The sequence below is a fragment of the Rhinoraja longicauda genome, chromosome 6, assembly GCF_053455715.1.
Source record: "Rhinoraja longicauda isolate Sanriku21f chromosome 6, sRhiLon1.1, whole genome shotgun sequence".
Lineage (NCBI taxonomy): Eukaryota > Metazoa > Chordata > Chondrichthyes > Rajiformes > Arhynchobatidae > Rhinoraja > Rhinoraja longicauda.
Window position 1 is genome coordinate 20,129,032 of NC_135958.1, and position 15,216 is coordinate 20,144,247.

Here is a 15,216-nt window from a genome sequence, read left to right on the forward strand (position 1 = left end):
AGAATAAAAGGACACACCTTGAGAAAGGAGATGGAAGAGGAATTTCTTTAGCCAGAGGGTGGTGAATCTGTGCGGTTTGAAGATGTGGAGAATGTTGAAGCATGAAATGAATCAGCTGCAATTCAAGAAAGGTGTCTTCAACTCCATAACAACGTGGTACAATGGGAGTCATTGGAACAATTTGGGTGCTTCATACAGCTCTGTATACAATGCTGTGCAAATGCACCACATGCGCACAGCAATGAACTTCATGACTACACCAAAACTGTGTACAAGTCGATGCAAGTAGACTATATACATGGTAACAGGGTTGCACTTCTGTCTGATCAGACGATATTCCTGTGAGACTGGATTCCTAAAGCCATACAAAGGATTCATGGACTTCTATTGACAGGGTCCTAGAGAGTTTCTTTCATCATCTAAGGCGGAGGAACATTGCACTTGTTTACCTTGGTTATTGAGTCTGTTTAATGGTACCACTAGACTTATTATATCAGTCTGGTATCCATTCAAATGCCTGAACATTCTATTTTATTGCATTATTTTCTTTGAATTGTTACAAAATGAAATTGGCTGAGCAAAGTTTCCACATTTACGTGGACACAAATAGAAGACTTAAAAACATGTGCATGGTAACTCAAATTTCACTGTACCTTAATTGGTACATGTGACAATAAACTGACCTTGAAACCTTGAAACCTTGTTTTGATCAAGCAAACCAACACTTTGTGTGATTTGAATTTGACTTCCAACAGGAAATGAAACGTATGAGGCATTCCTGAAAGAAGCAAAGGAAACCATGGAGAGAGAAACTTCTGAAGCCATCCTGATCAGCAGTCCTGAGATAATAGCAGGAGAACTGGCAGTAGTCAATTCCCTCCCTTCTGTAAGTTCCTTTCATTCCATGAATGTGTGAATAATGTGCTTTGATATATAATATAATTCTTCTTTATTGGAGCAATTTTGTGCTTGAATAAAAAGATCTTGCTCCCGCTGTATCAAATACTTTCCCTTTTGTTCTCTGCAGCTTAAATTCCAAGTTCTGGAAGAAGTTTGTCCACTTGAAATATTACCTTCTTCTTCCTTTTCGCAGGTGCTTGACTAGTTTATTGACAGTTTCTGGCATTTTCTGTACTGTTACAGATTTTCAACATCTGCAGTGTTTTGCTTTAAGACCATGACTCTTCCCTTGCCTAAGTTTACTGAGTCCTGATCCAGGGTCACAACCTGAAATGTTGACTTACACTTTTTGCCTCCATATTTGCTGCCTGACTTGCTGAGTCCTTCCAGCAGTCTATTGAATGGTGGTGCTGGCTCAAAGGGCTGAATGGCCTACTCCTGCACCTATTTTCTATGTTTCTATGTCTTCATCGATGGTCGGAGGTGGAGAGAGTCAATAGGTTCAGGGTATACATTTCTCTGAAGATCTGTCCTGGACCTAGCACATTGATGCAATCCTAAAGAATGCCCACCAATGTCTCTACTTCTTTAGAAGATTGAGGAGGTTCGGTATATCGACGAATGCTCTCTTGAAACCTCTACAGGTGTACGCTACAGATCAGATTAGAAGGAGATTATAAAAAGTGGTGGACACTGTCCGGGCCAGCATGGGTACAGACCTTCGCACCATCGAAGAAATCTATGGAAGGCGCTGCCAGAAAAAAGGCAGCCAGCTTCATCAAGGACCCACACCATCATGCTATCATTTCACTCTTGCCATCGGTTCAGGAACAGCTTCTTCCCAAGAGCCATCAGGTTATTGAATGCTACAAACTCCAACTAAACCGAACTATAAACTGTCTTGGTTGTACTAGTTCCTTCAGGCGTTTGTTTTGTTTCACACTATATTGTTTTTTTCATTGTACTTTTTTTGCTTGTTTACTATGTTATTTATTGAGTACTGTGCTGTACACATGGTGCTGCTGCAAATAAGAATGTCATTGTTCCATTTTGGTACATATGACAATTAAACACTCTTGACTACATTTTGCAACTGTATCTGACTCATCTTCTCTGGCAGCGTATTCCAGATATCAACCACTCTCTGTGTAACAAACGTACCCCTCTAAAACCTTGATCTTTCACCATAATGCGAGTGATGCCAAACTCACAGCCCCCTTAAAACCCATGACAATGTTGCTGCTGTTATTAAATATTAAATCTGGAGTGTGCTCCTCGCTGGCATGCTGATTCATCTGTGGGATTGATGATTGTCAAAATATCACAGCAGCTGATGACCACAACAGCACCCTTTTTTCTGAAAAGAGCTGATTACAGAGTTATTGAGTGCAGCAAAATGCTGGTGGGGTATGGGGGGAAAGGACGGAACTTGGGGTTCACATTTCTTGTGTTGTTGCTTTGCTTTGATTGTTAACTAGGTGCCCTGACTGAATTGGGCTTGTTCAAGAAAAATAAATTTGGAACCCCTTCCTGTAGACCAGTGCACTTGTTGATCAATAATTCTGTGTTTGCCCTTCACAGTACGATACCTTGCTGCAGATGGAGGCTGATCGACTACTAATTAAAGAATGCAGTAACGTCAACACCATGATCTCCTCTTCCCACAGTGGAGGGTCTGGGAAGTGTCTGTCTCTTCGCACCTGTCTCTCTCGGTAAGGTTTATTTGTAACATGTAGAATTCCTATCACATCAACACCTTCCCCCACCAATAATTCTCCCTATTGACCCATAACCTAGTCAATACTGTACAAAGAGACATTCAGCATGGAAACATGCCTTTCAGCCCACCACATCCATGCCAAGCGTCGAGTACTTATCCTGTACTTATCCCAATTACAGGTGCAATCTGTGGTCTTCTATGTCATGTTAATTCAAGTGCTTATCCTCATGCTCGTTAAGTGTCGAGAGAATAGCTGCCTCCACTCCAGGAAGAGATTTACGGACTTCAATCACTCAGTGTGAAAGAATTGGCCTTCAGATCTCCCCTCTGAATTTTACCTTAAACCATGCCTTCTGCCACGGAAACCTATCCAGTCTCTCCTCGGAACGAAAAAGTTCCATCTATGTCAATTTTGCTGAAAATACTGAACACTATTTGGGTGGTCTAGTGATAAAGCAAGTACAACCACTGCCTCACAACCAGTAACGTGGGTTCAATACTGGTCACTAGTGTTGTCTGTGTGGTATTTGCATAATCTCCCTGAGATCTTGTGTGTTCCCTCTGGGGCCTCAGGTTTCCTCCTACATCCACAAGATAGGCAGGTCAGTAGGTTAACTGATCACTATAAATTGCCTCTCGTGTCTTGTGAGTGGTAGAATCTAGGGAAATTGACAGGAATGTGAGGAGAATAAAATGGGTCTATGGAACTGATGCACTAGAATGCTGAGAACTACATTCTGCACTCTGTATCTTCCCCTTTGCTCTATCCATTGTACTTGTGTTTGACTTGATTACATTTATGTATTATTCGATCTGTTTGGATAGCATGCAAAATTAATCACTGCACCTTGGTACATCTGACAATAATGAACATGAACCTGTACTGAAACCTAGTGATGTGGATGGCTGATGAACAATGGGCCAAAGGACCAGTTTTTCTATTGTATGACTGTGGTGCTCGAACATTGCTTTTCATTTCCTTGAGAATTTTCGATATAAAGATGCTAATGATGTAAGTGCTAATGAATTGTTAATAACTGTAGCACTAGAACCAAATTCAAAAGCAATTACACTTGTCCAAGACTCCCGGGACGATTCACTTGTGGCATTCAACAGCACATTGTCTATGGGCCCATTGTATGGGCCTTGATTCATCTCAAGTAGTAGCTGTACGTCACTGGTAAATGGCACTTTATTGTCACATACTGTATATCTTGGTACAGTAAAATTCTTTATTCTGCATACAATTCAGTAAAATCTTACTATACCATGCGCGAACATAATTAAGGACAAGAGTGCAGACGATTGAGGGGTGATCTTGTAGAGGTGTGCAAAATCATGAGAGGAATAGATTGTCTAGAGTAGGGGAGTTGAGAACCAGAAGACGTAGGTTTAAGGTGAGGGAAAAGATTTAATGGGAACGTGAGGGGTACCATTTTTTGGACAAGGGGTGGTGGGTATATGGAACGAACTGCCAGAGCAGGTAGTTGAAACAGGTACTATTGCAACATTGAAGAAACATATAGACAGGTACGTGTATAGGACAGGTTTAGAGGGATATGGAATGAAAGCTGGGAGGTGGGACTGTTGTAGATGTGGCATGTTAGTCAGTGTGGGCAAGTTGGGCCGAAGGGCCTGTTTCCACACTGTATGACTGAGATAAAATGGACTGTGTCATTGAAAATGCATTAAAATAACCCCATTTCTTGTCATTTGGACATAATCCAATTCGAGGAGGGACTGTACTGGACATCATGTTGAGAAATGAACTTGGCTAGGAGACTGAAATTTCAGTGGGAGAACCTATAGGAAACATTGATCACAACTCAAATTTAAGATAGTTATGTGGTAGGATAAGGCTCGCTCGGCCTTGAGGGAAGTACTAAATTGAGGCAGAGCAGCAACACGAGAAAAATAAACCACAATAATACTACACAGGGGCTCGGGTGAGTAAATTGGGAGCAGCTGTGATTGGGTAAGAGTCCTCTGTATCCCGTGGTTCTGCTCTTGGCCCCCTCCCCTCAGATAGAACAAGGCTAGAGTTTCTCTGGTCCTCGCCTTTCACTTCACCAGCATCCGCATCCAACACATCATTCTCCAAAATTTTGCCACTCCAACGTGATCCCCAGTCACATCTTCTCATCCCCACCCTTTTCCGCATTCCGCAGAGACCACTTCTTAAGGGAACATGGGTTACAAGAACTCCTCGGTTCACTCATACTTTCCGACCCAAACCACTCCATCCCCAGGTAATTTTCTCTGCAACCACGAGGGATGTAATACCTGTCCGTATACCTCCTTCACATGCATCCAAGAACCCCAGCAGTCCTCCCAGGTGAGACAGAGGACACATGCACTTCCTCTAACATCAACAACTGCTCCAGTGTACCTGATGTGGCTTCCTTTACATCATCGAAACCAAGAGTACACCCGGCAACTATTTCACCGAACACTTAGTCCTCCAATGCCTACTGGATCTCCCTGTTGCTTACCATATAAAATCCTCCGATTCCCATATTACCTTTCTGTCTTAGACGTTGTCCATTGCCAGAGTGAGGCCACTCGCAAACTGGAGGAACAGCACCTCATATTCTGCTTGGGTAGCTTACAACCCAACCGTATTAACATTGCAAGTGAACCTCTGCCTCACCTGAAAGGACTGTCAGGGTCCCTGGACAGAGACGAGGGAAGAGGTAAAGGGAGAGGTGTTGCATCCCCTGTGGATGCGGGGGAAGGTACCTGGGGAGGGGGTATTTGGATGGAAAAGGATGTTAACCAGGGAGTTGCAGAGGGAACGGTCTCAGCGGAAAGGGAGAAGATGTGACTAGGGAGGGATCCTGCTGGAGGTGGCGAAAATATCAGATGATTATGTGTTGTATTCAATGGCTGATAGGTTGAAAGGTGAGGACTAGAGGGGCTGTCCTAGTTCCGACTGGGGGAAGGGGGCGCAAGAGCGAAGCTGTGGGGTTCTGAGGAGATGCGTGTGATGGCCTCTTCCTTGATCGAAGAGGGGAACCCCTGTTCCCTTAAGAATGAGGGCATATCGGATGTCCTGGTATGGAACACCCCATCTTGGGTGCAGATGCGGTGTAGATGGTGGAATTGGGAGTAGGGAATAAAGTCTTTGCTGGAGGCAGGTTGGGAAGAAATGTAATCTAGATAGTTATGGAAGTCAGTAGGTTTATGATATACATTGCTTGATAGTCTATCTCCTGTGATGGATATGGTGAGATTAAGAAAGGGGAGGGAGGTATTGGAGATGGTCCAAGTGGATTTGAGTGCAGGATGGAAATTAATGGTCCATGAGTTCTGTTATGAAGTGAAGTTAATGAAGTCCATGAGTTCTGCGCGGGTGCAGGAGGTAGGTAGCACTGTCCTCATCAATCTTCTTGGTCACCTCTTCAAAAAACTCACACAAAGCCATACTGACCACGCCTAATCAACTTTTTCATTTCCAAATGTAACTTATGAATTACATTGTTGAAAATATATAATTGTATGTCTTAATCTAATAGCTTTTATTTGCAGATGTTCTTTGCCTGAGTTTATCCTGGATTTTGGTTTTGTAATCCTTGGCACTGTGAAGATACATATCGTAAAGATTACAAACACCGGTTTTTTGCCAGTGTCTTTTCACACTGATCAGCGTGCTCTGAGGGATACAGGTAAGCACCTGTAGCTAACATTATCCTTGCTAGGGGCTACATAGAGGTGTCTTGTTCAAATCCAAATATGAATTTATTTTGGAGAATATTCAATATAAATCTCGTACTTCCTCTTATTTTCACAATTTACAAATGTGAGTGCTATTATTAAGAGTGAAGAGTGCTTAATTTAATATACACCAGGATCTAAACAATGAAATTCTTATTCACTGCAGCTTTACAGTCACATTAAACTCAAGAAATAAATATACTGTAAATTATTGGTTATTCTTGGTAAGCCATACTAAAGGTTTGTACTTTTAGTGCAAACCAAAGTACTTAGTGCAAAGTCTATAGTAGTTTGTTGCAGGGGTAGCTTAGTTTTAGAGATACAGCTTGGAAACAGGCCCTTCGGCCAACCGAGTCCGTGCCGATCAGCGAAATCCGCACATTAACACTATCCTACACACACTGGAAATAACATTTCTCAGGTTCTTGTACTTTCTTCCCAATGATAGTAGCGAGTTGACAGCAGGCCAGGGTGTTGTGGTTCTTTGATATATTCTTAAGGCAGCACTTCCTGCAGAACCCTTTGATGGTGGTGAGGTCAATAAAGGGCCTGTCTCAGTTCGGCAATTTTTAAGGCGACTGCCGGCGACTGTCAAAGTCGTAGCAGATCGCCGAAAAACTTCGATTTTTTTAACCCTACGACAATGTCTACGAATCCCCCTACGACAATGCCTACTACAAGCTACGACCACCTAGGCGATGGCAAGCAACCGACAACTGGGGACCCAGTCTTCGTGACCTAGGACGTCCACCTACGACAGCGACTACGACAAGCTACGACAACCGAAGTCAACCTACCTCCACCCTCGACAAGCTACGACCCTGTCAGGTCACAACTGATGACAACGGGGGTAGCCATTTTATGTAATTTTGGCGCCAAAGGGTGTGGGTAGGGTCACCGATCATTCTGCATTATGTTTACCAGGAAGCAAAAAATGCTGACATTGTTCTTACATCAAATGCAAGCCCTGCTGCTTGCAGTGGCCCTCGCGCTTCAAATTCTGATAGGCAGAAGAAAAAGAAGAATGGTGAAGAAGAAGCCCAAGAAGAGGTCTGTGTGGTTGAAGCCCTTGTCCATGAAGAGACCCAGGTTGGGCCAGTATGACAACCTGATGATTGAGCTCCAGCAAGAAGATGAGGCTGCCTTCAGAAACTTCACTAGGCTACCTCCTGAGCTTTTTCACGAACTGAGGTCACGGGTGGGTCCTCTCCTGGAGAAAAGGGAGACCTTCATGAGGAAGCCACTGGAACCAGGCCTGTGCCTAGCCATCACCCTCCTCTACCTTGCATCAGGAGACTCCTACAAGAGCCTCTCCTATAGCTTTCTTGTGGCCCACAACACCATCAGCAAGGTTGTCCGAGAGACCTGTGAGGCCTTCATCAATGTTTATGAAGATGATGTCATGCCCTGTCCTTCTACACAGATGAGTGGAAGAGAGTGGCGCAGGGCTTTGATACCAGATGGAACTTTCAGAACATAGGTGGGGCAGTGGACAGCAAGCATGTGGCCATCAGGTGTCCACCCAATGGAGGTTCCACTTCAACTACAAGAAGTTCCATTCCATCGTACCGATGGCTGTGGTGGATGCAGACTACAACTTCCTGTATGTGCATATGGGCACACCTGGCAGTGTCGCAGATAGTGGGATCTGGATAGAGACCTCCCTTGGGGAAGCACTGGAAGAAGGAAGAGCAGGCTTTCCTGATCCAGAACCTCTGCCAGGAGAAGACAACCCTGACATCCCATACACCTGGTTGGTGATGACGCCTTCCCACTCAGGTCATGGATGATGAAGCCATACTGTCACAGGGGGATGTCAAGGGAGCAGAGGATTTTCAACTATAGGCTAACCAGGGCTAGAAGGGTGGTTGATCGAAAGAAATGATAAGAGTTTGCCTTTCAATGCAGTGAGATGCTTGTGTTTGTGTTTGTTTTAAACGATAAGTGTTTGCCTTTCAATGCAGTGAAATGCTTGTGTCTGTGTTTGTTTCATTGATAGAAGTAAATGATAAGAGTTTGCCTTTCAATGCATTGCAATGGTTGTGTTTGTTTTGTTTCTTTGATAGAAAAGAATGATAAGCGTTCGTCTTTCAATGCAGTGAATTGTTTGTGTTTGCTTCATTGATCTAAATAAATGAAAATAGTTCACTTTTAAATGCAGTGCAATGCCTGTGTGTGTTTATTTCATTGGTGAAAGTAAATGAAACTAAAATATTTGAAAGAGATGCCATGAGAAAGTACTAAGAAATGCAATAACTTCAGACATCAATCTTTTATCAAAATGTCGAAAATTAACTTTATTCAAACAAACTAAATTCCTATAAAAGGCGGATAACTACATGCAAAAATCCTTGAAAAAATATAAACTTCAAACAATTACAAAAACTACCAAAAAAGAGATTTTTTAACATTAAACAGATTCTTCGATGTAATAATTTTTAATGAGGCCGGTATACAATGGCCCATAAGAACTGCCATCAGAACTTGAGGCCGAGCTCTCCGTTCTGGGGGGCCGCTCTGTTGTCACTGGCGCAGGTGCGTGTGTCTCCAGTCAATGGTAATCTGGGATTGAATATGCCGGCTGCGATGGGAAAGGTGCTGCGTGTTGATAATATGGCATCAGTGGGGGGCTCATCAATGACTGTGACTGCAACACAGAAACATATCGAGAATAAGTGAAAGGCAAAGAATTAAAAACAAATAAAAAGTCAAGTCCAACTCCCCCCCAAAAAATAATTAAATTGGATACCTGGTGAGCGTGCTGCTGTGGTGGTCCTATCATAGCCAGTCCGATCTTTTGATGTCCCATCTGCAGCAGATTGTGCAACACATGAAATAATTTTGAATATTTCAAACATCAATATAAAAATGAATGGCTAATTTTGAGGTCAATTTCCCACAAGATTCACTGAAGGTATTAACCTGGTGGGAGAAGTCATGGGCCATCCTCAAAGCAGCAATGCTGTAGTCATTACCACGCATCGGCTGGGATTTTGATTATCTGTGTTCTCAAAAAACCGAGAAAGCTGTCCATAGCCTGCTCATGTGTTGTCTGCGGCTGTGATATGGTATGCACGACGTTGCGGGATTCTTCCACCTGTTGCATGAGCTGAAACATAAATGAGTAAGATAGAGGCAATTCATTTTTTTCCAAAAAGAGAGATGGATGGATGGATGAGAAGAGAACTCATCGTTCGTGCTTACATCGCTGATCTGCTCCCGCAGACCTGCCTCTCTTTCCTCCGCTGTGGTGGGGCATGCACTGGAGCTGCCAGTGCCCTTGGTCTGACCCTTCCTTCTCCTGGGTGCCATTTTTTAAAGATGAAGTAGAAGTTTTTTAAGTTGAGGTGAAAGATGAGATCTGATCAGGTCAATCGCCAAACAAAGAAAGACCAATCCTCAAGGAAACACCCAAAGTCCCGTGACCACGGGCGTTCGCCACGGAGGCGCCAGTGACGTAGTAGTAGGTCTGGCTGGACCTGCTGTCCGTATGGTCAGGTTGCCGCCCTCATTCAACAACATTGCGGCTTGCTGTTGTAGCTGGAGTTCTGTGGACGGGTTTTTCCAGTGCCTGTCGCAACTTGTCTTCTCCTGATGCCGGTACTTGTTGCCAGTTGACGTAGGAAGTCGCCAATGAAATTCATCCGTTGTCAGTACCGGTGACAACCGACTTCACCTGGCGACAACCTGCGACAGCGCCCACGACAAGCTACGATCATTGGCGTCAAGCCAGGTGTCGCCGAAAAATTTAGAACAGAGAGAAATTTCCGTGATGACCCGAGAACAGCTACGACTCATTGGAGACTCCTCATGACCATGCCCGCGACACCCCACTACACATCAGCGACCGTGCGGCAACAGCCTAGTCGCCGGCAGTCGCCTTAAAAATCGCCGAACTGGGACAGGCCCTTAACTCTTAATGGACCAGGTAATGCCTGCCACTTTCTGTAGCCTCCTCCTTTCTTGAATGTTCAAATTACAGAACTTGGCTATCATGCAATCAGTCAACATGCTCTCCACCTTACACTTGTAGAGTTTCAATACAGTATTCGATGATATGCTGAATCTCCTCACACGTCTGAGGAATTAGAGCCATTGGTGAGCTTTCTTTGTACACACTGGGCAAGGGAGAGGGTATCAGTGATGTTAACGTCGTCACATTTTTAGATGGCTTTGGAGCTGTTCCTGTCAAGACAGTTATGGCTCTAAAAGAGGGTATAGAGAGTAAAGCAGGGAATTGACCACTCTTGATCATGAAACATTTGGGCTGGAGCGCCGAGTCTGGAGTTGTGATATGGATATTAAAACTTAGTTCCAGTATTCAGCGATTAGAGTGATACAGCATAGAACCAGTCCCTTCGGCCCACCATGACCTTGCTGACAATCAAGTACACATCTCAATTAACCCCATTTGGTAGTCGTTGGTCCATAGCCTTCTACACAATAATAATTCAAATGCTGTGAGAGTACTTGACACCACTAACCCCTCCGACAGAGCATTGCAGATTTCAACCGTCATTTGGGTGAAAAAATCTTTTCATCCAATCCCATTTAAACAACCATAGAAAAAGATTGATAATTTCTTACTGTCCACCTGTCTAGGCTGCTCATAATTTGTGATCATTGCTGACCTGATTTAATTCAATGCAGGCTTTTTTATTCTGCAAAATGATTTATCAAGTCCAGATTCAAAAAAATTAAATTGAACAGGATAAAAGCCCAGTTGTTAAAAAGAGTTTTAGACCTGTCTTAATTATCAAACAATTGGGATTTTCAATAATGTGATTCTGCAACCTCTGCAGAGTCTTCCAGTGCAGTGCACAGCAGAGCAGTTCTCCAGTTTCATTGTGGTCTGCGGAAACTGGCAATAACAGAAAGCTGTTGCTGCCAATTGTGGGGCTGGAAGGGATGCAAGGAAGCTACAAAGGAACCCCTTTCTGGATGAGGAGTCAGAACAAAATTGTTGTCCACATATGTCTTTTGATAGTCATTCTTTTCCCCTTAATATACATAAAACATTTTTTTCTGTGCAATCTTCTATGCCAAAACTATCTCATGCTCCCTTTTAGCCTTCCTGATTTCCTTCTGATGCATACTCCTGCATCCCTTTTATCCTCCAAGGATTCACTTGACCCAGCTACCTATACCTCCTTTCTTCATACCATAGCCTCAATATTCCTTGCATCCAGGATTCCTTACTTCTGCTGGCCTTTTCTTTCACTTTTACTTGAACATGCAGACCCTGGACTCTCGCTCTCTCACTTTTAAAAGCCTCCCACTTGCTGCATGTCCCTTTGCCTACAAACTACTTACTCCCATCAAACTTTGCCATCCTGGGATTTTCTGGTGCACAGTCACAAATTGAAAAAGGAGCTTTCAGGATGATAATAAGGACCTTAATTTTGTATATCGGGCATATGCAGAAGCCCCATGAAAATAGTGGAAAGAGCAGATTAGTGTGTAAGCTACCCAATCACTCACCCTGCCATGCATTTCCTCCCCCACTTGCAGAAGAGTCAGTAGTTTCCACATCAGCCTCATCATTTACCTCCAAACCCAGAGAACTGGAGCGGTTGCAAGATGTCTCCATTTTCAGAGCAACTGAATAGCCCTTTAAATTGAACAGCTGCTGTTGAAGGGACTGTGGGGAAGCTGGTTTCCTGTAGGTGCCCAATAATATTTCTTCATCAGAGAGCTTGGATCCAGTTTGAGATGAGGATGCACCAGATGACGCTGCAGAATAACTGGTGCCATCAATTTTTATTAGGAAATAATGATCCTGTTTACACATGTGTGTAGAGAAGTGGAATTCTGCAGGTTGCACCAATTCTATGGTTTGCCACTTTTGCACAATTTCTGCACAACGTAAAAAGTTGCTATCCAGACATTATGAGTAGATTATAACCTGTAACTTGCCTTAAGATATCTATTTATCTCTTCATAAACCATTGGAAGTCCATAGAATTCACTCAGAGTTATTCAGTGACTCCTTCAGATACACATTCTCGTCAGTGGTGGAATTGAGCAAGGGCAATACAGCAGGTTCAATTTCTTTTCACTATAATGTTCTTCAAGTAAAATTAAGTTAAATGTGAGTATAGTGATTTATCTGATGCAATTTGTGTTGTAGGTTTCAGCATTGAACTGCACAGGGTGAAGAATCTACCCTTCTGTGAAAGTGAGATTTTTGAAGTACGATTTGATCCCCTTAGTGCAAACCTCACTATTGGATATGCAAAAGCTTTGATATCAATACAGGTACGTTAACAATCACTCTGGTTTTTCTAGGGACCCGTTTCATTTAATTTTTTCACAGGTTTGAACAATAATTTATGTCCTTTGGGATGTATCACTTGGTCTAGTTCACTGTACTGCTCAGTACAATTCGCAGGTGATAATATGATAAGATATGAAAAAATATGATATGAAAAGATGATAAGTCAAAGATGATATATTAGGAATGTCGTAGCTGTCAACCTTAAACAGACAAGTTTTGTGACCTTTTATATCCAAATGCCATCACATACATAAAGGTGATTTCAGCATCACTTGCCAAAGAGCAGTAAGCGCTTGTGATTCCGCACACATCCCTTAATCTTCACTGCAGTGTTACCGCCCATCTCCACCCCTGCTACACCATGCCGAGAAAGATCAAGAGTTGCGTTGTCCTCACAGCTAGATGGTTACAGACAATGCTGACTTGTTCAGGCCTTGTGTATGCTCTTGACTCAAGTGTCATTGGTACAAAGCATATTTAGGATTAATTTTGATCTTACATTCAGAGGTGGTTATAACTGTATTCCTTCATAATAAAATATCTTTGTCAGGAAAATGGATTTTACTATTTCTGCTGCTAAAACGGGGTTGTGTTTTTGCACCAACTTGAAATGTGGCAGGAGTGATGAGGGAAAATAGAGAGAACATACAAAGGAGAGAAAATTGTGAGGGAGTGAAGAATGAAGATCAAAATGGAAATTGTGAAAGAGTGGGGTTAAATGCTGCAAGATGTGATTGAGCACTGGCCTGATTAGGCCTTTGCCATGGTAATAATTTAGCCCACAGATCATTAGCACAGACTGCGATCATTGTCACTGTTTCCCTGTGAAAGGGTTGTACATATAAATCAATGTAAAGTATCGGCAATTGCAGTTGACTCTCATTATGCTTCTTTAATGTTTCACACAGGCCTTCATCAGTCAGGGTACTGAGTATAGAAGTTGGGATATTATGTTACAACACATTGGTGTGTCTCCATTTGGGATATTGTGTTCACTTTTGGTCACCCTGCTATAGAAGTGATGCCATTAAGATGGGATGAGTGCAGAGAGGATTTATGGGGATTGTGTCAGGGCTCCAAGGAGAGGTTGGGCAGGCTAGGATTTATTTCTTGGAGCACAGGAGGCTGAGTGATGATCTTCTAAAGGTGTATAAAATTATGAGTAGAATAGATAGGGTGAATGCACAGAGTCTTTTGCCCAGGGTAGAAGAATCAGGAACCAGCGGACATATGTTTAAGATTAGAGGGGAAAGGTTTAATAAGAACCAGAGGGGCAACTTTTTCACACATAGGATGGTGGTTGTATGAAGCATATTGCCAGAGGAAGTAGGTGGGGCAGGTACAATAACAACATTTAAAATACATATGGATAGGTACATGGAGTGGAAAGATTTAGAGGGATATTGGTCCAAACATGGACAGGTAGAACTAGCATGGATAGGGCATCTTGAATGGCATGGACTTTGGGCTGAATGGCCTTTTCCATGCTGTATAACTCTAACTGTCTATGACACTCTGAAATGAAAATCTCAATGGAGAAAGTGGGCAGCTTCTTCCAGTGGACATAACATGAAGAGAACTGGCCTGCTTAAGGCGAGGAATCCTGTGGCGAGTAACTCTCCTCCTCTCTCCACAAGCCTGTCCTCCATCTAGCATGCAGCAACCCACCTAGACTCCTTAGATTGCACCTTCTAAACCCACCTGTCTTAAAAGGCCAATGGCAACAAATCTATGGAGACGCCAGCACCAGGAGGTTGCCCTCGAAGCTACACACCATCCTGACTTGGAAATAAATCACCCTTCCTTCAGTGTCTTTGATCACAATCCTGGAACTCCCTCCCTATCAGCATTGGGGGAATACCTACTTTTCAAAGACTACAGCGGTTCAAGAAGGGAGCTCATCACCATCTTCTCATTGACAGTTAGGGTTGGCCAATATAATGTTCATAAGTCACAGGAGCAGAAGTAGGCCATTTGGCCCTTTGGGACTACTCCACCATTCAATCATGGATGATCTATCTTTCCCTCTCAATCCCATTCTCCTGCCTTATCCCCATAAACCTTGACACCCTTACCAATCAATTATCTGTCAATCGTAAAAATACCCAATGACTTGGCCTTCACAGCAGTCTGCGGCAATTTCATAGATTCACCACCCTTTGACTAAAGAAATACGCCCTCATCTTTCTAAAGGTACGTCCTTTTACTCTATACCCTCTGGTTCTAGATTCTCCTACTAGTAGAAACATCCTCTCCACATCCAAGCTTTTCACAATTCGGTAACATTCATTGAGGTCCCCCTTCATCCTTCTAAATTCCAGCAAGTGCAGGCCCAGTGCCATCAAATGCTCATCATTTGTTTACCCAGTCATCCCCGGGATCATTCTCATAAACCTACTTTGGACCTTCTCTAAAGCCAGCACATCCTTCCTCAGATATGGGGCCCAAATCTGGTCACAATACTCCAAATGCAGTCAGACGATTGCCTTATAAAGCCTCAGTATTACAACTCTTTCATATTCTAGGCTTCTTGAAATAAATGCTAACATTGTATTTGCTTCCTTCCTACCGATTCAACTTGCAAATTAATCTTTTGGGAATCATG

At 43.1% G+C, this 15,216-nt stretch overlaps 1 protein-coding gene across 1 annotated transcript in view; it reads left to right on the top strand.

Annotated features, from left to right (window-relative positions):
* Window positions 1-15,216, top strand: part of hydin (HYDIN axonemal central pair apparatus protein) — a 382,743-nt gene that overhangs the window by 169,414 nt on the left and 198,113 nt on the right. The window contains exons 31-34 of the mRNA XM_078401540.1: window positions 756-886; window positions 2,482-2,612; window positions 6,149-6,285; window positions 12,465-12,592. Coding sequence (XP_078257666.1) covers window positions 756-886; window positions 2,482-2,612; window positions 6,149-6,285; window positions 12,465-12,592 — 527 coding nt within the window. The remainder of the gene's footprint in view (window positions 1-755; window positions 887-2,481; window positions 2,613-6,148; window positions 6,286-12,464; window positions 12,593-15,216) is intronic.